Source organism: Pseudozyma hubeiensis (genome assembly GCF_000403515.1).
Source record: "Pseudozyma hubeiensis SY62 DNA, scaffold: PHS24, whole genome shotgun sequence".
NCBI lineage: Eukaryota > Fungi > Basidiomycota > Ustilaginomycetes > Ustilaginales > Ustilaginaceae > Pseudozyma > Pseudozyma hubeiensis.
The window spans coordinates 83,468-109,808 of record NW_012133806.1 but is presented as its reverse complement, the minus strand read 5'-3'; the positions used below and the strand labels follow the sequence as shown (position 1 = coordinate 109,808).

The window sequence follows — 26,341 nt, the reverse complement described above, 5'->3', positions numbered from 1 at the left end:
GCTCACGCATGAATCTAACAAATTTCCGACCTTCGAAAATTGACGCGACTTTTCCTCCTTTTTCGCGGTCGATTTTGGAGACGGAGTGTAATTGTACAACACCGCGAACATTAACACAAGAACATTAATTGTTACACTGAACACGTCTCTCGAGCCGGATCCAATTCGGCAACGCTGCGAAACGCCTCCACTCTTCTGGTTTCTCCACAACCACCATCTATCGCAACAATCTGACGGCTCGGCATCCAGCGCGTCTGAGGCGAACACGATGGCATTGTCAATATCGTCATGATCGATCTCGTTCTGATCCTGGCTATCAAGCTGGCGCTCTATCTGTCGGCTCGCGCTGCACTTCCTTTCCTCTTCGGACAGGCACGGCATGCCTCGCTCGATGTTAGCGCGAAATCCGTCACATCTCTACCCACGCCAGCAACCGCCCGCGCGTCGACTAACTCTGCAACGTTTCATTCCGACTCGATACACGATGACGAAGATGACGATTACCGGCTCGGCTCCAGCGCAACAGATCGGTCTCCATTTCTGGCCATCAATAAGGGATCGATGCTGCCCTCCTGGCCTCAACTAAAAGCTTCAATGCTTACGCCCGTACGGATCCGAAACTCGCAGGGTAGCTTGGACCTTGCGAGCGTGTCGGCACTCCTGTTTTCTCTCGCATTTGCCGAAGCAGCATCCCTCTTTGTCGCCGTTTTGCTCGAGACGGCAGGCTTCCCAGCTGGCAACGGAACCACGCTTCGACAGGTGTGGCGCTTCGACTTGGCCGCCGTTCAAGCGCTGGCGATTGTTCTCATCCCGCTTGCCGTGTGCTTGCTGTTCACTTACCGTAGCAACACCTCGACGCCTCTGCCTCGACGCATCACCTATTTGCTGCTTCCCTTCGTGCCCTGGCTCGTGCTCTTCTTCAAGGTTCCGCTTCCGAGCGCATTGTTGGACAAGCGGAGCGGTGCAGGCATTTTGGATGGTCTCATGGCAAGGACAGCTGTCATCGGCGTTAGCTTCATCGCCATCCTATCGGGGTCTGCAGCCCTTCAGGCTGCTTGGGAAGCGGTCGAGCACTTTCAAGGCAAGCAACAACGCCCGCCATCGCAGAGCGATATTCGCTTGGCGCAAGAATCGTTCCAGAGAACTTGCTCCGACCTCGCCTTGAGGAAGACGGATTTGGCGCGGCTTGAAGGCGAAACGCCTGATCGTAGCTCGACTAATTGGAGCGTCTCGAGCCTCTGGGGAGGCGACAGTCGATCCAGAGACATCAAGTCCCTCAAGTCGGAGATCTTTGGTCTCTCCTCCATCGCCACGGCTATGCGCGACGACTTGGATCGAATGACATCGCTGCAGCACAAGGACAAGCTCAACAGCACCATTATCGGCAAAGTTTGGATCCTCGTCGGTTGGGTGTGGGCGGCGTATTGCGCCTTTCGAATTGCACTGTCCCTGCTCAATCTCCTCGTCCTCGGGTACAAAGACACGGCTCCACCAGACTTTATCTCGCTCTCGGTTGCCTACATCATCCGCATATTCGACGTTGACCTCGACGTGGCTGCATGGACGAAACAAGTCTCGCTGCTGTTTGTCGGCGTGCTGATCTGGGGAAGAATCGGGAATGTTCTCAGCTACCTCGGCTCTGCCTTCCGTGCAGCTGGCACAGGAGTTTCAAGCTCCTTCCTTGTCTTGTTCCTTGCCGAAATCATGACTATCTATCTGCTGGCCACCTTGATCCAGCTTCGTTCGTCACTGCCAGCTCCGGTCTCGGTTCCACCCTCTCCCAGAGCTCTTGCAGATGAGAGCTCCCCTCCTCTGCTCGCAACGCTGCCCAGCTTTCAAATCGTCTTTGGCAGTCTGTTCGATTCCGCCTTCTTGCTCGCGGCAGCTGCTACAGCCGTTTGGAAATACCTCATGTATATGCAGCGCACTTCTTCGGGAGACGGAGGCGTACTGTTTGGCGGAGCAGGTCGTTGAAGCGCTCCGCCATTCCTATGTTTCCTTTGCAGATCAGGACAATTCATCGTATTGATACCACAATGTGACCATATCGTGCCACAGTCTGACGCAAACGTGCAGCGCTGATACTTTGCCATGGGAACAAGAGGTGAAGAAGACCAAACATGAAAAGACGAGCGAAGTATGTCATTGGGGTATCGTATGTAAGTTGCGAGAAGTATCTTCTGGGCCAAATATTGTGAGCGGGAAGCTGTGTCACTCTTCCGAGCGTTCTGAGTTTGATGAGTTGAATGAATTAGGTTCAGGTAACGGGCTGCTTCGAAGTTCGCCAGCGGATGGACTGGTGGATGATCTTGGGTCGTTGGCGTCGCCCGTATTGGTGTTGAGCAGGCTGATCCTACGGAAAGCGCGCTTCCACCCCTGATCCTGGCTGCTTTGAGGCGTGGGCTTATCTTGGGCCAGCGTCGGCGACCGGAACGCCTGTGGATCTTCGTCTCCCGTGGTTTCATGTGGCAGCGGCGGCAGGGTACCTCCGTAGCCAGTCAAGGGCGATACCATGCGAATTGAGTCTGGATCTAGATGTGAGGAATTTGCTGGTGGAGCAGGCAACGAGTAGCTTTCGTCGCCTGCGACGGAGTTCTCGAGAATAGAACTCTCGGCTAGGCTGCTGGTGCCGCTGGTTGCGCGGCTGTTGGACGCGCTGCTGTGCAAAGATGAAGGGAAGGGATACCCCGAGCTGCTTTCAGCGGCGAGCTCGAGAGTCTGCTGGTGCCTTTCCGCTCGCTGCTGACGAGCTCTGGATGCGATGCCTTGGCCGCTGCTGATCTTGGTGAGGCTAGTGCCGCTTCCCGCTGACAATTGAACGGCACGAGAGCGCTCTTCGTCGCGTGCTGCTGGAGTGGAGGAGATGGCGCGTTCAAAAGCAGTGTCCGAGCTTCTGCCCGGCGTCGTCGATGCCTGCGACTGCGAGTCGGATCTGGTCGGACTCAAGACGGGTGGATTCGAGCTTGCGCCGCCAACGACGCGGGAGAAGAAAGCTGCAAAGCCTCCAGCTCCGGGCGCCGCCGATAGACTTTGCGGGCGTTGGGTGTGCGGGCTGGTCGGACTCTGAACAAGCTGATGCTTGGGCGGCTGGATACCGCGCATGAGCAGCTCTTTGCGAATGCGCTCACGCTCGGCTACATCGTGTTCGTCTTCAATCTCTTCGCTGCTCCGGAGTTTGCGGGCCGAGCCATCACGAGACGGGATGAGGAGGTTATCAGACTGGAGTGTCAGGGGTCGCAGGATGGAAACAGACTCGGCAGCGTTGCTGCTGCTACCGCCACCGAGGAAAGGCAAACTGCGCCAGTCGATCGATGATGTGCGCTTGCTTTTGGGTGGCGCCGAAGTACGAGGTTCGCTTGTTGGGCCCCCGAAGCTGAACATTCCGCCAGCCTGATTGGACATGCTCGTGGTCGATGTTGTGCTGGCATTGGAAACGTTGCGGGATCCCGTCTTGTCCTCGCCGCTGGCGCCCTTCTTCTGATCGGGACTATGAAGACTTAATGTAGCACGGGATGGCTTGTGGCGCGGGCCGCGGATCGTACCGCGACTTTCAACAGCGAGGATGTTCTCGTAGCCCTCGCGTGCGATGATGCGGTCGATGATCTTGGAGATGTAGAGGGTAAGAGCCTGATTTGCTTCACGCAGCTCGCGAACCTCTTGCTGCAGCTCGTCGACGCTGTCAGATACGGATCCTATGCGCGTATTTGCGCGCTTCTCTCGTGTCAATCGATCGCCGCTGGAAGCGGCAATAACACCCTCGCCTGCACTGTCTTGGAGCTCGGAAGCCAGATTGGTTGCAGGCAAGTCGGCGCCAGAAGTGGCACGCCTGCGTCGAGAAGTGTGCGTCTTGTTGGGCGGAGCTCTAGGTGTATCGGGAACATCGTCGACATCGTCCTCATCCTCCTCGGGAATGGTGCTAGACGAAAGGGAGGTGCTGCGGGAACGGCCGTCGTCATCGGTGTCGTCAGTGTCGAGCGAGTCGGCCTCGGTGGCATCTTCTTGATCGTAGGGATCACCGAGACTATCATGTGCGCGGAGCCGTCCTAGCGATGCTCGTCGGATGCCACGAAGCATGGCACTCTCGTTGAGCAAGGCGCCGCTGAAGGTCTTCTCCTGCAGGATGTCCATGAAGGCCTCATTCTGGTCGCGCAAGGCGAGGTTTTCTGCTCTGACATCCTTAAGCTCGGCCTGCAATGTCGACATTGTCTCTGTGAGCGAAGAATGAGACTTTTGGAGCGTGGATAGTTCATCGACGAGCGTAGTCATATCGTTTTCTGGGGCAAAAGTGCGGCGTCCGATGGTGTCAGCACGGATCTGCGGCGATCGAATGGACCCATGAGCGTCGTCTGGGCCTGGGTCTGAGCCTGCGTCATCGTGCGAGGGAACAACTTGCGGGTCAGCGGATGAGTCGGAAGTCAGATGGCGTTCTGATAGAAGGGGAGAGTCGCTGTCTTGGATGCCTGTGCTGGCCTTTATTGAAGCCAATCGATTCGTGATGCGTTCGTGCTCGCGTAGAAGCTCGTTGTGACCGGAGAGCAACCTGTCGTACGCCGAAGCCTGTGTGGCCTTTTGTGATTTGAGGAGGGCTTCTGTATCTTGATAATACTGACGCTCCTTGTCCATGGTGGCAGTCTGGTCGAGGTAGCGCTTTTCGGCATCGTTGCGGCTGCGCTCGGTCTCTGAGAGCTGTTTTCTGAGGCGCTCGATCACTTGCATAGTAGAGTAGACCTCACCTTCCATGCGATCCTGATCTGCCATGATCTCGTCGATCCTCTCCTCCCTCTGCTTTACAAGCGACTGGAGCGAATGCACTTGGGCATCGGACTGAGCGAGCTGCTGAGACAAAGCGGCAGTAGATTCTTGGAGCGACTCGTTGTGTGAGACTTGGTCTTCGAGCTGTGCCTCGATGTGGTCCATCTGCACCTTTGCGCGGCCAAGGGCAATCACGAGATCGTCGCGATCCAGACCCTCGAGCGCCTTCTCGATCTCTTGCTTCGGAATGTCCGACGCAGTGCCATTGGATCGCATACTCCGGACGGAAGAGCCTGAAACGGTACGCTGCACTGACATGGGTTCGGGAGATGCGGTCCTTCGGGCTTCGAGGTCTGCTGGCTGGTCATCGTGGCTCTTCGCAGTCGCTTGCGAATCGTGGGAACTACCGAGCCTGTCATTGGCATCGTCTCGATCGTTGATGAAAATCTCGTCTTGGGAAGTGATCAAGGGCGATTTGGAGAGTGATGTGGCCGCTTTCGAGGTGCGATTTCTGGGTGGAAGCGGTCGAGAAGCGCCAAGTTTGGTGGAGAGGTTGTGGTGCGATTCCGCATGGGGCAAGAGCTGGCGCGGCTCATCGTCCGTCATGGTCGCGATGTGGATGCATTCGTGCTTGGCAGTGGTGCGGCAGCGATGTGACGTTGGAAATGCGATCGTGTGGGTGACAGACGCCAAGATGGTCTTCTTGTGGAACTGTGTCCATGCAAGCGTGTTGCCGACAAGTGTTGGTTGGGCCCCTTGCATGGCTGACTGCCCATCTGCCCGATGTATCTCCGATCTTGAAGTAAGCGGAGTTTCAAGTTGACGATCCCTAAAAACACTTTAAACTTTTTCGGGTCAGCGCCGGGGCCAGAGTGCTGCAAGGTGCGAAAATGGAAGCCCTGACGCCGCGACACGTTTTCACGACAAGAATCGCATTGGACCGGCGCAGTGACGTTTTGTGACGATTCTGCGCAGTGGCCATCCGCCAAATTCGGTAAGCCATAGAAAGCTGTTATGCAAACTCTTCTCGTCAACCATCACCTCTAAGTAATCCGATCCTTCATTCGCTTCTCATTTCCCCCATCGGATTTCCCACCCGTGGTTGTCAAGTGGTCCCCAAGACCAACTTCCGATACTCAATATGGTCATGATGCCTGCTCCGTCCGCAGGGCCAGCGCGGATAGCTTCGTCCACCAATGGCATCTCCGCTAGCTCGTTGCAGTTCCGCGCTCAGCCTTTCGTCAAGCTGGCCATCGTCGCCATGACGGCTTTGGTCCACCTCATCGTACCCGTACTCTCGGCTCCCTTTTCTTTCGCCTCTTCGCAACTCGCAGCCACCTCTTCTACACCCGAAGCTTCGCGTCACAACCATGACGAGGATGACCCCGTCAGCGACAATCCGCTCAAACTCACCATCGACATTCTCACCATCGCTGCTCTCGTCGTGCTTGGCGGTATCTTTGCTGGCCTCACTCTCGGCCTCATGGGTCTCGACATGGTCAATCTTCAGGTGCTCGCCCATTCCGGCTCCGACAAGGAGCGCAAGCACGCCACCAAGGTGCTCAAGCTCCTCGAAAAGGGTCGCCACTGGGTGCTCGTCGTCCTGCTGCTCGGCAACGTCATTGTCAACGAAACCTTGCCTGTCTTCCTCTCCGACTTTGGTGGTGGTCTCGCGGCAGTCCTCACCTCCACCTTGCTCATCGTCATCTTTGGCGAGATCGTTCCACAGAGCATCTGCGCCCGCTACGGTCTCGCCATCGGCGCCTTTTGCGCTCCCATGGTTCATGCTACCATGCTCATCCTCGCCCCTATCGCTTGGCCCACCGCCAAGCTTCTCGACTGGTGCCTCGGTGAAGAGCATGGAACCACCTACCGCAAGGCTGAGCTCAAGACCTTTGTCTCGCTCCACCAACAAATCGGTACCGAGCACCTGCACGAGGACGAAGTCACCATCATCCGCGCTGTCCTCGAGCTCAACGACAAGACCGTTCGCGACGTCATGACCCCCATCGAAGACGTCTACATCATGTCCAGCGACACCATCCTCGACGAAGAAGGCGTCGCAAAGCTCGTCAGGTCCGGCTACTCGCGCGTGCCCATCCACGAACCGGGCAAGAAGGATGCCATCGTCGGCATGCTGCTCGTCAAGAACCTCATCCAATATGACCCGGAGGATGCTCTGGCCGTTTCCAGCTTCCACCTCACCCCGCTTCCCGAAGCAAGCTGCGACCTTACGCTACTCGACTGTCTCAACTACTTCCAGCAAGGCCGCAGCCACATGATCCTCGTGTCTACTCACCCCGGTGAGTCGCGTGGCGCGCTCGGCGTCGTCACCCTCGAAGACGTCATCGAAGAGATGATCGGAGAAGAGATTGTCGACGAGACCGACATCTACGTCGACGTTCACAACAAGATCAAGGTCGTACGAAACCGTCAAGCCAAAGACAGTGCCGGTCAGAACTGGCAGCCTCTGATTCGCGGCATCATTGAGCGTCGTCGAAAGCTCGGCGGCCCCATGAAGGCACCGCTTCGCAGTAGCTACGGCACCGTCGGTATTATGAAGAACGACGGCGGCGCCAGGAACGATGCCAAATACGGCTTGCCCAGTAGTCAAGCTCGTGCCGTCGACAAGGTAGCCATCAAACGTCCAGGCTCGCCTCAGTCCATCGCTAGCAATTCTCGCAAAGCATCCGGTTCATATGAGCCAAATACTCCCTTGCGCCGCGAGAGCTCCTCGTCCGTCGCTACCTCGATCGACGGTCTCAATTATCAGGACTCGCCCCGTACCGTCTTCGTACACCAGAACTCCGGGAGCGCACAAAACTCCTATTCGGAGCCCTACATTGTCGAGGTCGGCAGCCAGGATCGTACACCACGTGTCATCCGGATATCCGACATCCAAGAGTATCCAGGTGCAGAAGAGAGAGCGAGAAAGGACGACGCACGCCAGCAAAACCAGATCACTCGCGACGCTCGGAGTCGTGATCAGCACGACGATGACGCAGACGATCAAGATGGGGAAAGGCGACCGCTCCTCGATGGCGTCAAAAAAGCCTTTGGGCGGGACAATTAGTTTCGAATTTCACGCAGCAGTGAACATCTCATGCTCACCTATTCCAGCTGCTTCTTTCTATCGGAGTGTGATGCTTGTTTGACTTAAATAGAATGCAAATGTGAGGATTATACAAACGTGTCGTGTGGCGAAGGGGGTGAAAACAGCTCCATTTACTCTCCGGTGGAAGACCACATAGCAGGCCAGTTCACTGGCAGTCGGGGCACCTGCGTCGACTGGTCCCGCGGCACCGAGGCGAAGAATTCGTCGTGTTCTTGCACCGTCTGTTCGTATTCGCGCAGACTCTGCACCGCGTAGATGTGCAGAGTGTCGTCGTACACCTCAGCCGCACGAGGGGCATCAGGGCCACCGCCATTGACGCCGCTCAGACCCAGTCCCATGTGCTCAGTTGGCAGATCGGGTACAGGCGGTACCTGCTGAGCTTCCGCCTCTGCGACCAATTCGGATGCAGGTCCCGGGAGCATTGACGCCCGTCTTGAGAAAGCTTTCGAAATGCGTGGCGACATGGGCGTCCTTCCCGGCGTCGGCGGCTGCTGTGCATGCCCCGACTGCAGGTCAAACATCGTGTCCGCAGCAACACCAGCGTCGTGTGTAGGCGAGTGCGTAGCTTGCGAAGAGGAACGCGCTCCTTGCTGTTGCTGCTGCTGCTTCTGTTGCTCCTTGATGTCGAATTCGAAACCGCTGCCGCTCTTCGACTTTCCACCACGCACACTACCAGCAAGCGTCGAAACGTCTGACAGGGTATCCGAGCTCGCCGACTCGAACGACGTGCGCGGCGTCGTGCGTGCGCTACCGATCGTCTTGCTGTCGTCGTCCGACTCGACCCCGGACGTCGCTCTGCCCGAAGTCGGCGAGAAGGGTTGGATGGCGCGATGAGAGCCGTTTTTGCCATCCTTGGCACCACGGAACGCCTTAAGCCAGCTCTTGGTCTTGGAGTGTGACGCTTTCTTAGACTCCGACGACTTGGTAGACGGTGAAGCGCGCGGATCCACAGCGGTCATGCCCATGATCTTCTCTGCCCTGGGTCGACCGTCGTTGCTCCCCTCTGAGCTGGCTTCCCCGTCCGTGGAGGCGCGCTTGATGGTGCTCACAAACGTCGACGTTCCCGACTTTCTCGATCTGCCGTCCTCCGACTTGGTGCCGTCCGAACTCGAGTCGGTCTCTGGCGAAAGCACATCATGCCTCTTCCGCAGCGTCTCGAGACGCTGGTTGAAGAGACGCACCACTCGCACCGCTGTCCTGCCGCTTGGATCGTCCGATGGCGACGGAAAGTCGCTGATACGCGCCAGTCTAAACACGAGCAGATGCAGGTAGTAGGCTCGGATGGTGAACGACCACGAGAGGAAGAGCTTGTGAAAGACGCTGGGCTTGAGCAGGATCTGTTCGCAAAAGTAGACGCGATTCTCGCTCGTCGCGGTCAGCACGCCAAAGTTGGCGTAGCAAAAAGCGATGGTGCGCATGAGCGCCAGCGCATGGTCCGCATTTTCGAGCAGCATGCCGATGGTGGTGATGATGAACGAAACATCGATGAAGCCTTCGCTGATAAACTCATTCGTGTCCATGTGGCTGATGACTCCGTCCAACCAGTCGAGCAGACAAAAGACGCCTTGAACATCGTACAACGACGTTCGCTTGATGAGCGCCTTGATGTGCAGGCCGAGCATGGGTGCGAAAATCATGTTTGACCCCGCTGGTGCGCGTACGATATCGACCACGATGGCTGTGCATCGACGATTGGCTGCTTCGAGGATGCGCGGCTTGCCCGCAGTGCTTCCGGAAAGCACGTTGGCCGTCTCGCCTGCCGGATTGAAGTTTTTCTGCGACGACAGCGTAGTGACGGACAGGATGACACGATGCACCAAGGCCAAACACTTTTGATGGACGCAGGTCGCAAGGTGCGCGTAGCCGGGTCCACCGAAAAAGTACTTGGACACGCTGTCAAGCGTCTTGGAGCTGGCAAACAGGCTGGCAAGCTGTCGATGGTAGCTGCGGCAGAAGCTGAAGAAGAGCTCCGAGTCATCCGACTGCCATCGACGGAGCCAGTTGCCCGACATCTCGACTTCCACCTCGGGCTGACAGACCAGGAATCTATCGTCTTCGGCGCTTTGCGGATCCGATCCGTTGGCCGACCCGGCCACCGACTCGCTGTCGAGCATCTTGAGGTACTGTCGAGAATCCTTGTAGCAAAGTTGGCGTAGCGTTGCTGGGAAGCGGTTGGCAAAGCGGTCAAAGTCGACCGGCCGCTTCCTCTGCCATTCAAACTCGCGCGCCACTCGTTCAAGGGCGAAGCGGTTGACGGGCAGCGCACGCAGCAGCTTGCTCGCCACGCCGTTGACCCTGAAGAAGGCGACGGCCAAGAGTCGGCCGGAAAAGATGAGCGTGTTTTGATAGACGCCCTTCTTATTGAGCTCTCCGATCGCGTACGACAAGATGTGGCCGAAGACCGAGGAGAATCGAGCTTCGTCCTCTGGATCAGCGCTGAGGATCGAGGCCGAGAAGTTGCGGCTCTCGATGATGCAAGCGATGCTTTCCAGGATGGCACCACGATCAGCAGAGGTCTGCACGTGCTGAAGCTCCAGCAGGAGCGAGCGGATCCAGTCGAAGAAGAGCGCACGCCTCGCCTTACCCTTGACGTAGATGCCGGAGCCGACGACGTCGACAGTGATTGTCTCTGCCTCGAGGGCCAAGAAGGGCAACAGTACGGCGCGCAGCAGATTGCCGCGATCGGCGGCGACACCGGATGTCTTGTCGCGGAATCTTCGGAGGGCGTTTTCGACTTCGTGCCACGCGCTCGCAGGGAGCAGATGCCCATCGTTGGAGTCGTCGCCGAGTCCGTCGGCGCTAGAGACACTGGATGCGCGTCCCGAATAGCGACGCTCGTTGCGAGTGGGCGCACGCGAATCGGATCGGTCAGTGCTGGCCTCGGAGAAGCGGCTCTGCTGGAGGGGCGAGAAAGTCGCCAAAGCTTCTTGGCCGCGCCTCCACCTCGCGGCGTCTGCGGTCTCGTCTATCGGATGCAGCGTGCGCTCGCCGTTGACGGCAGGTGAAGTACGACTGGGTGGCTTGGACGCCATAGGTGAGGTTCCAGCGTTGACGGACGGCGAGACAGCTGCGGCCGCGACAGCACCGGCCTGCAAAGCTGCCTCTTCGTGCGGGCCAGGCGAAGCTTCCAGCTTGTTAGGCGGCGATCGCAACGTCTTGAGCGAAACTTCGCGCAGAAGGGCGGGTCGTTCGGTCTCTGCAGTAAAGGCGCTCTCTTCGACGTGAGCGACTGCCTGTGAGGCACGACGGGGAGACGTGACGTCGTACGATGTGAGCTCTGCTTTCGGCGTGGTGCGATCTTCCTCTGGAGTGGAGAATTGCACAAAGCTCTTGTCAGCGGGTGGTGTCCGTGGTGTGCCGACATCCGGTGCGGGTGATCTGAGCGGTGAGGACTTAGTCGCCTGTTCTGCTTGCTTTTTCGATGCGCTCGGCGTGGTCGTGTTCTGCTTTGGCGTAGCCTTGCCGTGACGTTCAGCAGCATCCTCGTCCTCGTCGCGCAGCGCCAGATAGGAGCGCGCGAGCTGGTCGTCGGTGGCGCTGGTAGCAAAGGGATCGATGTTGCTGTCAAACAGGCCGCCGTACGCAGGCTCGTCGTTGCTGCGCGACTTGATGCGACTCTGTATCGACATGGCTTCATCGTACGATTTCTGAAGCGAGGGTAGAGCCGAGCCGGATCGTGGCGGTGTGGTCTTGTCGAGAGTTGCAATGCGGCTGCTATTGACATCGTCTCGGGGTGGGGTCGGGGCCTCGCGTAAGCCACGAGTGCGACCGTCCAAGCGATGCTGGGTCGTGGACACGTCAGACTCGCGATGACGGACGGTGGCGGGAGAGGTGGGAGGCTGAGGCGTCACGGTACTAGTGCTGGTGCGTGTCGAATCATCATCATCAAAGAAGCTCGAGCTGGGCAATTTGAGATCCAGAGTGGGTGCGGAAGCTTGCGAGGGTGCTGAGGCGACCTTGGACGGTGCGATATCGATGCGAGCCGCGGCGGACCTTGCGCGCTCCGCATCGCGCTCGAGCATGGCTCGCTTGTAGGTTTCGGCGAGTGTCAGCGGCCTGGATGAGATGCTGTTGTCGTCCGCAAGATCTCGAGAGTCGGCGGGTGGTTGAACGCTGGCGTTGACGATGGCGGGTGCTGGGCGACGATCTGCGTCTGAATTGGGGATGCTGCTCGAGGCGGTACGGTCGGGTACCACAACGGCCGCTGATCGAGGTGCGAGAGGGGTTGAGCTCATCGGCAATGGCTCTGGTCGTCTGTCTGAGGTCGACGATGTCGGAACCAGGTGAGAAGACGACTGCTGTTGTTCAACAATTGGTTGTGCAGATGCAGGCGGGCCCAATGAGGGGCGGTTGGACGAAGATCGTGCAGGCACGATGTTTTCCGAGACGCTGCGAGGCTGGTGAGGAGCCATGAAGCGCTGCGAAGACAGGCGCTGCATGGCTGCCTGCTGTACCAGCTCGGCCGGAGTGAGGACGGTATGTGATGCTGATTGAGGTGTGAGGGGGGATGATGAGCCTGAGCTCGATCCCAAGAGACCACTGGAGGAAGATCGGCTCAAGCCGTGGACGGCTGAGCCGTCTAGTGCGCTCAGGTTGTGCAAATCGGATTGTGAGCGATTGAGTCCCGAGGCACCTGCCGGCATCTGGCTTTGTGGGCTGAGGGTGGACCATGTCGCGTCCTCGGATCGGGCAAGCTTGCGTCTCTGAGAAGCGCTGGAGATGGAGAGCTTTTGGCGCGCACCCGTTGTACCGATGGGCACGAGAAAGTTGCGAGAAGGGATCGAGGCAGATGGCAAATCGATGGATGCGGTGCTGCTGCTCGCGGAGAGACGATCTGGCGGATGCGAAGCTGGGTTGGAGCTCTGGCTCTGAGGGGCCCACGTCGGGATGTATGTGGAGAAGCTCGATGCGCTGGCATTGGAGAATTGAAGACCACCGACGCTCGACTGTGAGCGTGGAAGGGACGAAGCAGAGGAGGAAGAGGAGGCGTTCCTGGAGAGACCAAGACGTTCCTTGAGTGATCTTGCTGGTGCCTGTTGAGCGCCTACGCCGAGGGATGCTGGAAGATGTGATGCGTAAGAGAGCACGCTGCCGGAAGTAGCGGCCTCGCGACGATCGTGAGAGGAGATGCGCTTCGAAGCATGCTGCTGCATGCTGCTCGCGCTGAGCGAAGCCGGTAGAGGGGTGTGCTGCATCTTGTTGTGTTGGCGCCTTGGCTTTTCCGGCAGAGCTGGACGAGGACAATTGCGTACAGCAGCAAGATGTCAGGGTGGTCCGTATGCACGCCTGAAAGGAGCGCCGTCGTCGTTGCGCGGCCGGAGCAGCGAGGACTTCGAAAGAAAGATCGAAGATGAGCGCGACTTCAGCAAATCATCTGACGGGAGAGACGATGCTGGTGCGCACGAGTGGTAGCTGCGATGCGTTGCGGAGAGAGCGTGCGCGAGCAGCGGAAACGTGGAGATGGAATACTCAACGCCGCAAGTCGATCAGCAAGGCACTCTGAGCACGAGTTGGACGGATCGCTGCTCGCTGGATATGCGCGGTTGTGGGCACTAGATCGAACCGGGATAGGTGATGTGGGCTGACGAGGGAACAGAACGGCTCGGGATGCCGGTAACCTTGGCAAGCGAATTAGACACGAGGGTACTGGATTCTGTGGTCGAGGCTGGACGCCAGTAGCAAAGTCGAGTGTCCCCGCGAAGCCCGTCCGAAGCAACCGTGTCTTTGCTCGTTTGCTTGTGTTGCGTGATGGTCTGGAATGCGGATGGTCAGATCGATTGAGAGAGAGAGAGTAGAATGGATTGTGCGATGACCAAGTGCTGGGCGTCGGCGTCGTTGCTCTCGACGGCGACGGTAGCGAGGATACGGATGATGAAGCCGAGGCTGACGACGATCGACGACAACGGCGACGACGATGATGGAGAAGTGAAGATCTATCGTCAGTCCAAATTGTTGTGATAGGCAAGGATGATTCGTGTCCAACACTGAAAGCTGAGAAGCGGAGCGGATTCACCGAGTGACCAAAAGCACAGACAGAACACGGCAAATGTGTGACCTGCAGTGGAGCACGGCCTTGCCGAAGAACAATTTGCAGTCCGCCGCCGCCTCTGCTTGTGCTTCGCGGATGCGCGGGTGCGTGGGACGAGACACGAAGCTAAGGTGGACTTAACTTAGCCGAATTTCAGAGTCCGTCGTGCTCAGAGACAAATTTGCGGGTCTGGCCGTTCCACACTCACAGGCTCTCTCTCTTACTGCGCCCGTCTTTTCCTATCCCTCTATCTCTACACTCTCTCGTCCTCCATATCCGTCGGCTAGAGGCTCAAACTGGCACAATTGCAGCCTCTCTGCGTGCTCGAACCTTTGTGCCGTTCATTGCCCGCTTCCTCACCCTCGCACACACTGTCTCTCTTCGAACAAAAGCTCACATGCTTAGCCGAGCGGATCCACCGGGGACTTTTTTGGTCGCACCCGCCATTGTTTGGTACGATATGAAACGATAACAAGCCAAGACTACCACCCTATCATCACCACATCACGGTCCGAAAATGTTGGCGATCTCGACTCTGCCTTACGACTGTCGGTGTTTGAGCCGTTTCTGAAGGTGACGCGTTTGATGCTCTCTGCGACTCGGTTTAGCGATGATGGGGTGCACTGCATTCAGTGCTAGCTGCACGACGAGGGAGAATGTCTCAAGATTACCACATCGCGTTTTTTCTGGTCAGAAACGTCATCCTCAGGGCGCCGATCGTTCTTGCTCGATGCTTCCTTTCCCCCCTTGCTTTATCTCAGAGGATCTCTCTGCGTTACCAAGAAGGGAGATGGGACTCATGTCCAAGGTGCCATGATTGCCGTGGCATGCGAAACGGGAAGGGAGCGTCGAGGGCGCCGCTCTGGCCGATCAGATGCATCTTCCGTAGCCGAGGTCGAGGATTCGATGAATTTAGCGGGAAGCAAACAAACGGTCGAGAAGGCAATCTAACGGTGTGCGTTTCGATTCGCACCTTCCGATCTCGCTGCCCTCCGACATTATTGAGGGTTTTCCTTCGCTTCGTCCATTGGGCGGCTGCGTCATGTGTCTGCCCTCTGCGTGCCGTCTGGCAAGGAGAACCGCACAGCATCACGAGGTGGTTCTCTATGGCCTCGGGCGTCTATCGCTGGTGCCTTTGCCACGCCCGGATGGATCGACGAAAGGGCTAGTCTGCGCCTCTGATACAGTATGTGCGGATCGCGATCACGGGTCCACGTGTGATGCGTGTCGCTGCCGAGATGTAAGGCCAACGCGAGGGCGGGCTGGCTTATCTCGAAACACGTTACTCCGGCTCCCACGCTGGGCCGCCTTGGCTTGGCTTGGCTCTTGCCTCTGGCGCTGATGTGGTCTCAGTCGCGCCTCCGGACGCCGCTGCATGTAGGAAAATGACCATGTTGAAAAAGAGAGGCAAGGACAAGTTCCATCCGTCCTGCATACACGGCCAAGACATAGCCGAATGGCTGGTGCACTTCTGATCGATAGGCTCGGCGGCATCGTTTGCCGAACGTACCATCATACCGACAGCAGCAGCGGTATGTATGGCCTCCCGTGCCTGCCGCATGCTATGCAGTCTGCTTACAGCTACTCCCCGTGTTTCTGTGATGCAGATACTATCTGGCTCTCGAAAGCGAGCTGGCCGAGTGCACAGCGTCAGAGCAGATTGACACGCGATACCGTTACTTCGGTTGCGAAGATCAGGCCTCATACAGGGTTGGTATCAGTATTCGTAGTGCTTGCAGTGAATCAAATGGAAAAACAGGACGTAAATTGAGGATCGAAAATGTACGCTACATTTTGTCGCCTAGATCCACAACATATGTGTTGTGTACGGTGCCAAGTACCACAAGTGCTTGACAGCTGAAGTAAGCCCGATGTATTCCCTCACTGAACCCCCCAGAAGAATGAACCCGGCGACCGAACGCTGCGCTTCCAGGCGGTTCAGAAGTAGGTAGACATGGTTGGATTGAGGAGATTCTCAGGCGGGTTGATGGCGTTTGGCTGCTGCACATCGCCGATCTGCAGATCTCTGCCGGGAGGACCCTTTCACCGTTTGGACAATCTTCTCATTATCTGCAGAGACACACAGGAAGAACTCGGAAGCTAGATTGCAGTAAGAGGCTTCTTTAATTTTGTCAGAAAGAGTGCGCTTCAAGTCGGCTCGTCGACCGACCATGAATGGACTTCGATCGGCCTCTGCATTCGCGGTCACACGCGCCGCGGAAAACAAGGGTTGCAGCTCGCTTACGCCATGGAAAGGCGCGCGTTCCAAGCAGCCGATGCCATCCAAATCCGTCGAAGATGTGACCCGCTCACTCTGCTGCTGCTCCGTGACGGATTAGGTGCAGCGAGTCGATTTCCCCCCGATCTGGCTGTGCCTGGCGGTACGACAGTCAGACCGCCGTTCTGCTGGTCAGGACAGCGGATCTGCCGATTGCCGATGCTTATTTCTTCGGTTGTTTTGGACCCTCTGTGTGTCTGCAGCTTGCAAGTCACAAGTCAGCCAAACCGTCGGATGACGCAGTTGCTGTCGCATTTCTTTCGTCTTACCACCCCGAACACCTCCATCCCACATCGCTCCCGCTCTCGCTCTCGCACAACAAAGAGGGGCTCGCTCGCGTCCTCCTCGTGCTGCGCATTGTGAAGCAGATCGCCACATCGTTGCTTCGCACCCTCCACGCGAGGCACAGCTGGACTCGACTCTCGGTCGCCACGGTCAATCGGCCATTGAGTATCAGACCGCCGGCAAGAATAGCATCCTCACCATCAACAGACACCACGCAAGTCTGAGCAAGTGTCGCACACGCCCATCATGCATCGTCGGTAGCTGTCACGTCTAACCGTCGACGCCCGCAGCATCCTCATATCGCCTCTCGTACCTGCGTACAGAGCGTGCATCTCCGCGCACTGCACTCCAGGCTCCGAATCACCATGGCCGTGTCCAGACTCTACGAGCCAAGCCAGGATTGGCCGGCTTGCACGCTCAGCTATCGTCGCTTCCACCTGCTATGGACACTTCCGCTCTGCGCTCTACTCTTCGCCATCGCTCGTCCCTTTCTCACCAAACTCGATCGCGCAAAGCTCATTCTGCTTCCCATCATCGCTTTTGTGTGGACGACGCCATGGGACAATCTCATCGTGCGTAACCGCGCCTGGTTCTACCATCGCCACTGCATATGGTTCACCGTCGGCTATGTGCCCATCGAAGAGTACTTCTTCTTCGTCGTACAGAGCCTCATCTCCACCTTGTGGTGCACCCTCCTCACTCGTTGGACGTTACCCAACCTCTATCTCACGCCATCGTCACCGACGCGACGCTCCTTGGCTACACCGGCGCTCGTGCTGTGCGCGCTCTCTCTCGTATTCGGTCTCAAGGCTGCGGTCCCAGAGACGCATACTTACTACTTTGGCATGATCTCTTGGTGGTCATCTCTTCCGCTGGCGCTGCTTTTGTGGGGGTCGATTGATTTTGTCCGTAACATGGGTGTCCGAGTTGGCCTGCTACCCTTTGCGCTCTCCGTTCTCGTCCCAACCTTCTACCTCTGGGGCTCCGACGTCTATGCGCTGCGCAGGGGAACCTGGCACATCAACGAGGCGACCTCGCTCAACGTCTTCCCCATCCCGGATCTGCCCATCGAAGAGATGCTCTTCTTCTTTGTCACCAACCTCATCCTAGTCAGTGCCTGCTTCACGTTCGATCGCTGCGTCGCAATCTGCAGACTATCGGCTTCGGACAATTCGCCCCCCTTGTCGCCCAGCTACTTACCCCTTGGCTCACTGGCCACATATACCAAGCTCTGGGCCGCCTTTGTCCGCTCAGATCACCATCCTCTTCCAAAGAGCGCAGCAAGTGCGAGCGTCGTACCAAGCGACCTCGCTGCCTCGCTCAAGGTTTTGCGAGCCGCCTCCAAGTCATTCAACGCCGCCAGCCTTCTCCTGCCGTGGGACCTCCGCACCGACCTGGGATGCTTGTATGCCTTCTGCCGCGTTGCTGACGATCTGGTGGACGACGATGCCGAGGGCCTGGCGGCCAAAACCAAGAACCTCCAGGTCATTCGAGACATTGTCGATGCCATCTACGCCACCTCCAAGATCGACCACAAACTGTCAGCAGAATCGAGTCAGCCTTCGGCATCGATTGGCGAGCGCATCAGCGCCATGCTCTCACCGCTCTCACTTTCCGACAAGGTCAAGCAGGACACGCGCGCAGCAGCAGCATCAATAGCTCCGCTTACTCGATACATTCCCCGACGGCTCTGGTACGAGATGCTGCAAGGCTATACTACCGACTTGCGCTTTGAGCATCCGGATGCAGATCAACGGACGCGCTTGCGCAGCATGGATGATCTCGTCGAGTATTCGCAGTGCGTAGCAGGAGTGGTGGGAGAGATGTGTACTCGAGTCATCCTGGGTCGATGCGGCTCACCGGTGCCACTGGATCTCCAAGTTGATCGACGAATCGCGGCAAGTTCGACAAAAGCAAAGCAGAAAAGCATCCATTCGAGTCTGCTCGATCTCACGCAGACGGCAGACCTGCACGCTCTCCTGTACGAGGCGAGGCGCATGGGTGTCAGTCTGCAGCTCGTCAACATTGCGCGCGACATCGTCCCGGATTCGGTCGAGTTGCGTAGGTGCTATCTCCCCGCAGACATGTTTGACAGCGAAGACGGCGAGATGCAAGACGCTCTGTTGGACGGCAAGATCGCCGCGCCAAAGCAAGAAAGTGAACCGAAAGGTGTCGCTGACGGAAAGACGCTGGTTCGACCTCAAGATGTGCGCAAATACGCGCTGCGATTGCTCACGATCTCGCAACGACTCTACGACGAATCATATCCAGCACTGGGTCAGATCCCCAACCGTCCAGCGCGTGCCGGTTTGAAAGCCGCCTGCTCTGTATACGCCGCCATCGGAACGCGAATCGAAGCGCAGACAGAGCAAGAGATCGCTTCGGGCAGAAGGGCACGCATGTCCAACCTGGATCGCATCCTGCGTGCCATCTCTGCTGTCTATTTCGGCGTTTGACTGTCGCCTGCCTCTGTACACTGTATTCTCAATCAACTCCATTGATCCACATGGAAGCTGACAAATTATCGCAGAGCCTCGAATGCTTGCGAACGACATTGAAGATGTCTGACAGAGGTCCAAGTGACGTTGAAGAAGGGAAGGACAGTGAGAAATGCAACGGAACCGAAATGAACGGCAAGACGGGAGCACTGAGTGTCTATGAAAAGTGTGCGTCTACTGCGGTGTCTGACAAGATGCGATGAGGCAACGTGAGCTGAATTATGCAGGTCGGGCGTCGTAGTAGACGGTTTGACCAGAAGCAGCTGACACGGCAGAGGTGGCGTGAGATGGAGCTGCTGGACGCGGCGACAGGTGTTGCTGTGTTGGCTGCATTGGCGCTGTGCCTGCTGCTGGTGGATGCTCGACCGCGTCCGAGGTTGACGCTTGTCGCGACAACGAGCTTTGTCTTGCCGGCAGCGCGGCACCACCGGGACGAAGCGTGTTTTCGTGTTCCGAAGAAGCACTACTCGAACCACTCGCTGCACTTTCCGCCTCTGACTGACCCACTGCTCCGGCTCCAACAGCGCCGAATGCATACCCCTCGTTGCCCTTCTCGTTCAGCTCTGCGTCCCCCAACCTCGTCGCGTTCCACTGTCTCTTCCTGATGAACGGCGAGACAAGATCCCACACCGTCAGGAAGAACAGGAAGATGATCGGAAGTCCGGTCACGACGATCAACGCGAATCCGAGGACGACCCTCGGAATGGTCTCGATATCCGCCAACGGCGTCAAGGCTATGCAGATACCCCACGAGATGACCCTGAACACCATCAAGAAGATCATGACAAAGTCGCTCGTCTTGTCCCTCCCCGGTCGACAGATGCACAACGCGAGGAAGAACAGCAGGTCCGTAGCAGCCAGTCCGATCGACTGCCTCAACCCATGCCCTGCTCCCTGCGCGAAACTGATGAAGCAAGCGCGCACAAAGTAGACGAGCAAGAATACGAGACCGAACCAGAAGAACTTGGGTCGGAAGGGGTGTGCGATGGCTCCCCAACGACGAGCCGTGTTGGAGGCGTTGGCGGGTGGTGTTGATCCGTAGAAGAGCCGGTCGTTTCCGACTTTGCGAGAGGCCAAGAAGACGGGGACAAAGATCAGCGCGATTCCCGCCAGGTAGACGACCAGAAGAATGGCCGCCAGGAAATCTGGAACCCACGAATCACCCCTCAACCACTGCCAAAAGGCAAACACCAAGTAGACCTGAAACGTCGCTGCGACCGCACGACCAAGCAGCGGTCTACAGAACATGCCCAGGAAAAACCTCCCCGTCAATCGAGTCGACCAAGCCGCCACACGACCGTTCCTCCTCGACGTCGCTAGCCGCACAATGGCAGCAATCGCATACACGACGATGAAGATGACGACGAGCGCTGCGAACAGCATTGCCAGACTGATGAGCACGGTGAGGAATGCACTGGCGGGTGAGATGTTGTTGAGCTCGGCGAAGTAGCCCAATCCGATGGGCGAGGGCGTGCTGGATGAGATGAGGGGGAGGTAGTTGGATCCGACGTTCTGGGCGATCTGACCTCCTGCGCCTGTGTATGGCGCGTAGATCTGACGCTTGCCTAAGTTTGTCATGTGGAAGCTGATCGGCTTGGAGAGCTGGCTGTAGGCTGCGTGTGCGCTGCTCGTGTTGGCCTGCTCTGTCGCACCAGGGGGCAGGGTGAGGAAAGAAAAGGTAGACGGTGTCGTGAACGCGGATGAAGCACCCGAAGACGCACCAGCGCTGGTGAACGGATTCAACTGCTTGCCCTTCTCCGCCTTCAACAGTGCGCCGAACACACCGTCCTGCCTTCCACCCGTCTTTTCCCTTGTCGACAGGATTGACCCCTGAACAGCCGGAATATCGATCAGCCCGATCGACCAAGCAAAGTTGCGTGCAAACTCCAAAAACACCTGAGGATAATTCAACGACAACAGACCCGCCATGGGGATGTGCTGGATCGTCGTGAACACATCCACCACCCTCCACTGGGCCGCACCTAGACTAGAGGCGAGCGAAGTATGCAGCACCGAGCTGAACACCGCCAAGGCAAACACGCCGAGGACCGCCCATTTTGCCGCAGGCTGATACGTCGTCTTTCCGTTGGACAGGGTAGCCTGGACACACCCGACGACGTTGTTGTTGGTGGTATCGGTGAGTTCGACAGTGGCCACAGCCTCGAGGTTCGGCACTTGAAAGGCGATGGTGGGGATCTTGGAAACGAACTGTTCGGGCACCGCGAACACTCCTGCACCCGTAAACTGGTAGTTGGGCAGCGGACAGAGTGCCTTGATGGTATCGCACAGGTTTATGGCGAGCGAGAAGAGACCCAGACCGTAGGCGTTGACGTTGACAGAGACCGACACCCGCAGATCGTCCTGTACCGAGGCGGCCGAGATGTCGAATTCGAGCGTGCGATTCTCGCGGAAGAACTTGAGATCGAGCGCCGATATCAAGATAGCTTCGGGAGGACTGCAGTAGACGGCTGAAGAGGTGTAGAGCATCTGTGTGCCTCCGAGGCCACTGCGTGCTGCCATGGTTTCGGGGAGACTGGTGAGCGAAAGGGTAAGGAGGGTAGTGAGGAGAGATGCTGCAGAAAGCCATGATGGCCCGCCACCGTCGCGACGCTGGCGCTTCGAGAGGAGCTGCATTGCGACAGCAGGCGCTGATATCCGCGAAAGTTAGGTATCCAGATGTGAGTCCGAGGATTGCTATCGATGCAAGAGTCGAAGTGGAGAGCCTTCGAAGAACGAGGGAGTCGTCTGCTGGATAAGACGGAACAGAGCTAGCTTTCAAGAAGCTGATACTGACATGGAAGCGATCCGAGGATGGTTGCAGCAGTTCCGCGCTGTCGAGGCAAGAAAGAGATCTATGGTTAAGCAGCTGGTGCTTCCTCGAACAGAAGGGTGTTGTATCGCGTCGGCAGTTCCGATGCTTTGCGTTTTCGATCGCTTTGCGAAGGACAATCGTGGCCTTCCCTAGCGTGGAAGAGGTACGCTGAAAGAATGGTGGTGGTGACTGTGCAAGTGGAACATCCGATCAGGGTCTCAAAGCTGTCGGTCAACCGCATGGACTCCGACCACCCTGCCAAGATAGTGTGAGCAAAGGTTGGCCGACGAAACAACGCGCAGACAGTCCGAACCATCGGAACAGCCGATAAATTTCACACTCCTCTGTCGAGCACTTCTTCCAAGACACTTATTTCTCTCATCGCAGCAGAACATTGCGTTCCGAGTAAGCACGATGATGACAGAGCCTTTTGTGCCGCGAGAGAGGTGTCAGCAACAAAGGAAAAAAGAGGCCGAGGCAGGGACACCGTTGGCGCGCGCCAGCCAACCAACAGACCGACACACAAGCGTCTTGGCCTTCGGAGACGGAAAACCAAAAATCGCCGCGAAATTTTTGAAGACGAGAAGCACAAGGTTACAACGCGCATCGGCCTACGCAATCGCGCGTCGAGTCCCGGCATGGCTTTGGACAGTATGACTTCCAAGCGAGGTTTGTAGCGGATCCATATGGCGAGTATCTCAGTCTAAATCTCCGCGTGCGGTAATGCTCGCAAAGGTCTTGACACGATGTTTGAAAGCCCAGGAAGGCAGTAGCAGATGCGCTGCATTTTCAAGCCGATTCAGCAGGGATCGTCGATCGGCATCGCAGCACAGCCGGTACGCTTTTGCAGACGTATGTCCTTGGTTCTTCTCATGCTTCGGCACCTCACCAACATTGAAGGCCGACACATAGCAAGTATTCGCCAACGACTCTCTTCAGATCCCTGATTGATAAGAACGTGGAACATCTTTGATACGCTCTCACACAGTATCGCGACTCTCGTTTGTGATCGAGATTCTCACTGTTGAGGGCTGAATGTCTCCACGCGCGCACGGGCCTGAGTTGCCATGAGGACATGTCATCGAGCTTCTTTTCATAACTTGATTCCTCTTCTCGGCTCCTTCATCTCCTCAACTCGACAGGAAATCGCAATACGACCATGACATCGAGCGAGTTCCCAGCTGCCCTTCGAGGCACGCTTCAACTCTACCAACCCAAACCTGTAGCGCTACCTTACTTTGACACGGATGCAACGCTTCCCCACACGCTGGTATTCATCCCCGGACTTACCGATACACTGTCAACGCTCCCTTACCTGCCCCAACTTGCATCTCTAGCACACTCGTACGGCTTCTCGCTGGTGCAACCGCAACTCACATGCAACCTGGGTGGATACGGACAGTGTACCCTCGAAGGAGATGCGCAGGAGATCGCTGCATGCGTCGCACACCTGAGAAGCACCAAGCAGAAGAGTGCGGGTAAGGTGGTGTTGATGGGTCATTCGACGGGATGCCAGGATGTGATAGCTTATCTATTGAGTAGCTCGAGAGCCGCAGCGAATCATACCAAGGTCGATGGAGCGATACTCCAAGCTCCCGTCTCGGACAGAGAGTTTTACGAGATGAAGAGGGAGAGTGCGTCGCCCGAAGAGAGGAAGAGGATGGATACAGAGTTGGAGCTGGCTACCCGACTCGTGAAGGAGGGAAGGGGTTCGAGTCTTATGCCGAGAGAGCCAGTGACCCTGCCGACCGATCTTAACGATCCAGAGCATCCACATTCCGACGCTGTGGACCGACCTGGAACTGAGCTGGACATAGCAGGAAATGCATCAGCTGTCTTGTCGCCTGCGATGACAGCCTACCGCACATGGTCACTGAAAGCAAAAGGCGGCCACGACGACTTCTTCAGCTCCGATCTCGACAACTCCGACATCACAAACAACCGTCCTGGCGCAAGAACCATCGGTAGGGCCGTCAAGAATCTTCAGTCCTCATATCCAAAGGCACAGTTGCTCGCATTGATCGGAGAGAAAGAGTGAGTACCTGCTTCCCTTCACAGCCCACTCGACCTCGCATTGAAGGATGATTGACGCAGCCAATCCTCTCAATGATCTTGATTCTTATAGTGAATACGTTCCCCCAGGCAAACAGTCGATCTTGCTCCAACGCTGGACCGAATTGCTCGGACCGACAACTGTCTTCGAGGCGAAAATACTCAAGGAGGCCAACCATCAAGCTGCGAGTCGAGTCGCGACCGAGAATTTGCTCAGCTTGGTCGGCGAATATCTGTCACGTTTTAGTTAGAGGGCAAACGATGCATAGATGAAAGCGTGAATGCGAACAGGAGCGTGTCTATATGACAAGACTGTGCAAGGACAAAGGAACAGAAGAGTGCTACTTCGGGCACCTAGAGGTGAGCAGGGCTCTGACCGACGACACCATACTCGGCAGCAGGGAAAGCGGGAGCACCTTGCTTGACCTTGATATCCTCGGGCAGACCGTTCCCGACTTCCCTGCCCTGACTGCCCTTGATTCTGACCACCTCCTCGACAAAGTCTTCAAAGATGCCGTTGGTGTCCTCCGGACCACCGGCGTGCTCCGGGTGGAACTGTACACCCCATACCATAGCCCTCTGCTCGTTCAACTCGGTGCGGATGATGCCCTCGACCGACGAGTCGTTGGCATTGACGAACCAGGGCTGCCATCCCTGAGGCCACTTGCTCTCATCCGGGGTGAGTGCGTAGCCGTGGTTCTGGGAGGTGATGTAGACGCGACCACGCTTGACAAAGTTTCCGGCCGACTTGAGCGCCACGACGGGTTGGTTGTGACCTCGGTTGCCGAACTTCATGCGGTAGGCCTCGACACCTGCGGCGATGCCGATCACCTGGTGACCCATGCAGATTCCAAAGATGGGGCGATCCCATTCGGCGACTGCCTTGCGAGCCATGTTGAGCGCAGGCTCGATCGAGTAGGGGGAGCCAGGACCGTTGGAGAGGAAGAGGCCGTCAAAGCCATCGCGCACCTTGTTAAAGTCGTAGTCCCAGGGAAGGACGGTGACCGAGGCTCCGCGGCGAAGGAGCGAACGGAGGATGTTGGCCTTGCAGCCAAAGTCCATAAGTGCGACGTGGGCGCGAGCGGCTTTGGCACCACCGACGGGGTGGAGCACGTAAGGCTCCTTGGTCGAGACCTTGGCGATCAGGTTCTCGGCCATGGGGTCGATGTAGTCGCCGACAGCAGGTGCCTTGTCGTGACCATCGCCGACGAGGAGGGCACCGAGGGTGGAGCCCTGGTCTCGAAGAAGCGAAGTGATGGCACGAGTGTCGACGCCAAAGAGACCGGGGACATTGTGACGCGCGCACCAGGTGGCGAGCGACTCTTTGGCAAGGTAGTGCGAGAAGCGCTCTGCGAGGTTGGAGACAATGACACCGGCGGCCTGGACCTTGTTGGATTCGAGGAAAGCACCGACGTCGACGTCGGCGGGGTGCTCGACGGGAGACTGAGTGCTACCGTTGTCAGGCACACCGTAGTTGCCCATAAGAGGCTGGGTAAAGGTGAGGATCTGACCCTGGTACGAGGGGTCGGTGAGCGACTCGGTGTACGAGGTGATGGAGGTGGTGAACACGGTCTCACCAAAGACGCTGCGAGGAGCACCAAAGGAGCGACCGGTGAAGGATTCGCCGGACTTGAGATGCAAAGTGGCAGGCTTGGATGCAGGAGCGTCGGTGTAAGTGATGGGACCAGCGGAAGCGTGGGTGGCCAGGGAGCGAATTGCACCGGTTCGCAAGCCCATCAGAGGGGCGGTAGCACGCTGAAGCATCGAGTTGCGGATGGGAGCGAGCATGGTGATTGTTGGTTTGCTAAGACGTCAAAATTGTGTTGGAATGTGAAGCTTCTCAAGCGTTGTGCGAGGACTTGTAGACAGAATCACTGATGTAGTCGTCTCGGGTCTGCTGAACGAACATGCGCTATACAGCCCTGAAGGGATGGGGCAGGTGCTTGAAAGTGCTGGGTGGTGTGTGATTGCGATGAAGCTTGAAGTGGATTCTGTCTTGGCAATGCAAGGCGCAGATGAGGGTCGCTGAAGATGAAGAGCTCGTGTCGAGGTCAAGGATGGTGGATGGGAGGTTCGGAGAAGAACGAGTTGAGCGAACGTCAAAGATAAGAGAGACCAAGAAGCCGAGTCAGACTTTTTCCTTTTTCCCTTTTCATTCCCAGTTTCACGATAGTGCGCTGTGCTGCCTTAAAGATGCGACATGTCGAGTCAACACTAAGCATTCTGGAATCGCACGGACGCGTTTGCAGCAGAAAGGCAAAAATTCTTGTCGAATCACAAATCAGATCTTCCAAAAAAAGCCGCCGTCTCCGGTTGGCTGGGATTTTGACGTAGCGACTCTCCAGCCGAGTCTCGATTCCAATCACGGCCTTTGATAGACCACACATTTACCGAAACAGGGCTTGTGTGTTACCGCTTTAATCCTAACATCCTTTTTGTTCAGCGGGTTCTTGTTGTCCGTGCGGAAGTGTCAAAAGACCAAAAGGGTCCTCGACACGATCCTCCGCCAACCAACACCACG

At 57.1% G+C, this 26,341-nt stretch overlaps 9 protein-coding genes across 9 annotated transcripts; 5 read left to right on the top strand and 4 right to left on the bottom strand.

Moving 5' to 3' along the window:
• Positions 1 to 288: 288 nt before the first annotated feature.
• PHSY_002555 (G protein-coupled receptor) lies at positions 289 to 1,974 on the top strand (the record flags this gene model as incomplete). The annotated part of the gene is made up of 1 exon (XM_012333179.1): positions 289 to 1,974. One exon carries the CDS (start codon positions 289 to 291, stop codon positions 1,972 to 1,974), a length of 1,686 nt encoding a protein of 561 aa, XP_012188569.1.
• A 237-nt stretch (positions 1,975 to 2,211) lies between these two features.
• On the bottom strand, positions 2,212 to 5,514 carry PHSY_002554 (hypothetical protein; the record flags this gene model as incomplete). The annotated part of the gene is made up of 1 exon (XM_012333178.1): positions 2,212 to 5,514. One exon carries the CDS (start codon positions 5,512 to 5,514, stop codon positions 2,212 to 2,214), a length of 3,303 nt encoding a protein of 1,100 aa, XP_012188568.1.
• A 388-nt stretch (positions 5,515 to 5,902) lies between these two features.
• On the top strand, positions 5,903 to 7,825 carry PHSY_002553 (hypothetical protein; the record flags this gene model as incomplete). The annotated part of the gene is made up of 1 exon (XM_012333177.1): positions 5,903 to 7,825. One exon carries the CDS (start codon positions 5,903 to 5,905, stop codon positions 7,823 to 7,825), a length of 1,923 nt encoding a protein of 640 aa, XP_012188567.1.
• Positions 7,826 to 7,977: 152 nt separating this feature from the next.
• PHSY_002552 (hypothetical protein) lies at positions 7,978 to 13,062 on the bottom strand (the record flags this gene model as incomplete). Its single annotated transcript, XM_012333176.1, has 1 exon — positions 7,978 to 13,062. The coding sequence occupies one exon, from the start codon at positions 13,060 to 13,062 to the stop codon at positions 7,978 to 7,980; it is 5,085 nt and encodes a 1,694-aa protein (XP_012188566.1).
• Positions 13,063 to 13,735: 673 nt separating this feature from the next.
• PHSY_002551 (multifunctional beta-oxidation protein) lies at positions 13,736 to 16,682 on the top strand (the record flags this gene model as incomplete). The annotated part of the gene is made up of 2 exons (XM_012333175.1): positions 13,736 to 13,821; positions 16,235 to 16,682. 2 exons carry the CDS (start codon positions 13,736 to 13,738, stop codon positions 16,680 to 16,682), a joined length of 534 nt encoding a protein of 177 aa, XP_012188565.1.
• A 141-nt stretch (positions 16,683 to 16,823) lies between these two features.
• On the top strand, positions 16,824 to 18,914 carry PHSY_002550 (geranylgeranyl-diphosphate geranylgeranyltransferase; the record flags this gene model as incomplete). The annotated part of the gene is made up of 1 exon (XM_012333174.1): positions 16,824 to 18,914. The coding sequence occupies one exon, from the start codon at positions 16,824 to 16,826 to the stop codon at positions 18,912 to 18,914; it is 2,091 nt and encodes a 696-aa protein (XP_012188564.1).
• A 261-nt stretch (positions 18,915 to 19,175) lies between these two features.
• Positions 19,176 to 21,590, bottom strand: PHSY_002549 (hypothetical protein; the record flags this gene model as incomplete). Its single annotated transcript, XM_012333173.1, has 1 exon — positions 19,176 to 21,590. One exon carries the CDS (start codon positions 21,588 to 21,590, stop codon positions 19,176 to 19,178), a length of 2,415 nt encoding a protein of 804 aa, XP_012188563.1.
• An 816-nt stretch (positions 21,591 to 22,406) lies between these two features.
• Positions 22,407 to 24,067, top strand: PHSY_002548 (esterase; the record flags this gene model as incomplete). The annotated part of the gene is made up of 3 exons (XM_012333172.1): positions 22,407 to 22,437; positions 22,911 to 23,802; positions 23,911 to 24,067. 3 exons carry the CDS (start codon positions 22,407 to 22,409, stop codon positions 24,065 to 24,067), a joined length of 1,080 nt encoding a protein of 359 aa, XP_012188562.1.
• A 107-nt stretch (positions 24,068 to 24,174) lies between these two features.
• Positions 24,175 to 25,584, bottom strand: PHSY_002547 (carbamoyl-phosphate synthase; the record flags this gene model as incomplete). The annotated part of the gene is made up of 1 exon (XM_012333171.1): positions 24,175 to 25,584. The coding sequence occupies one exon, from the start codon at positions 25,582 to 25,584 to the stop codon at positions 24,175 to 24,177; it is 1,410 nt and encodes a 469-aa protein (XP_012188561.1).
• Between the last annotated feature and the right edge of the window lie 757 nt (positions 25,585 to 26,341).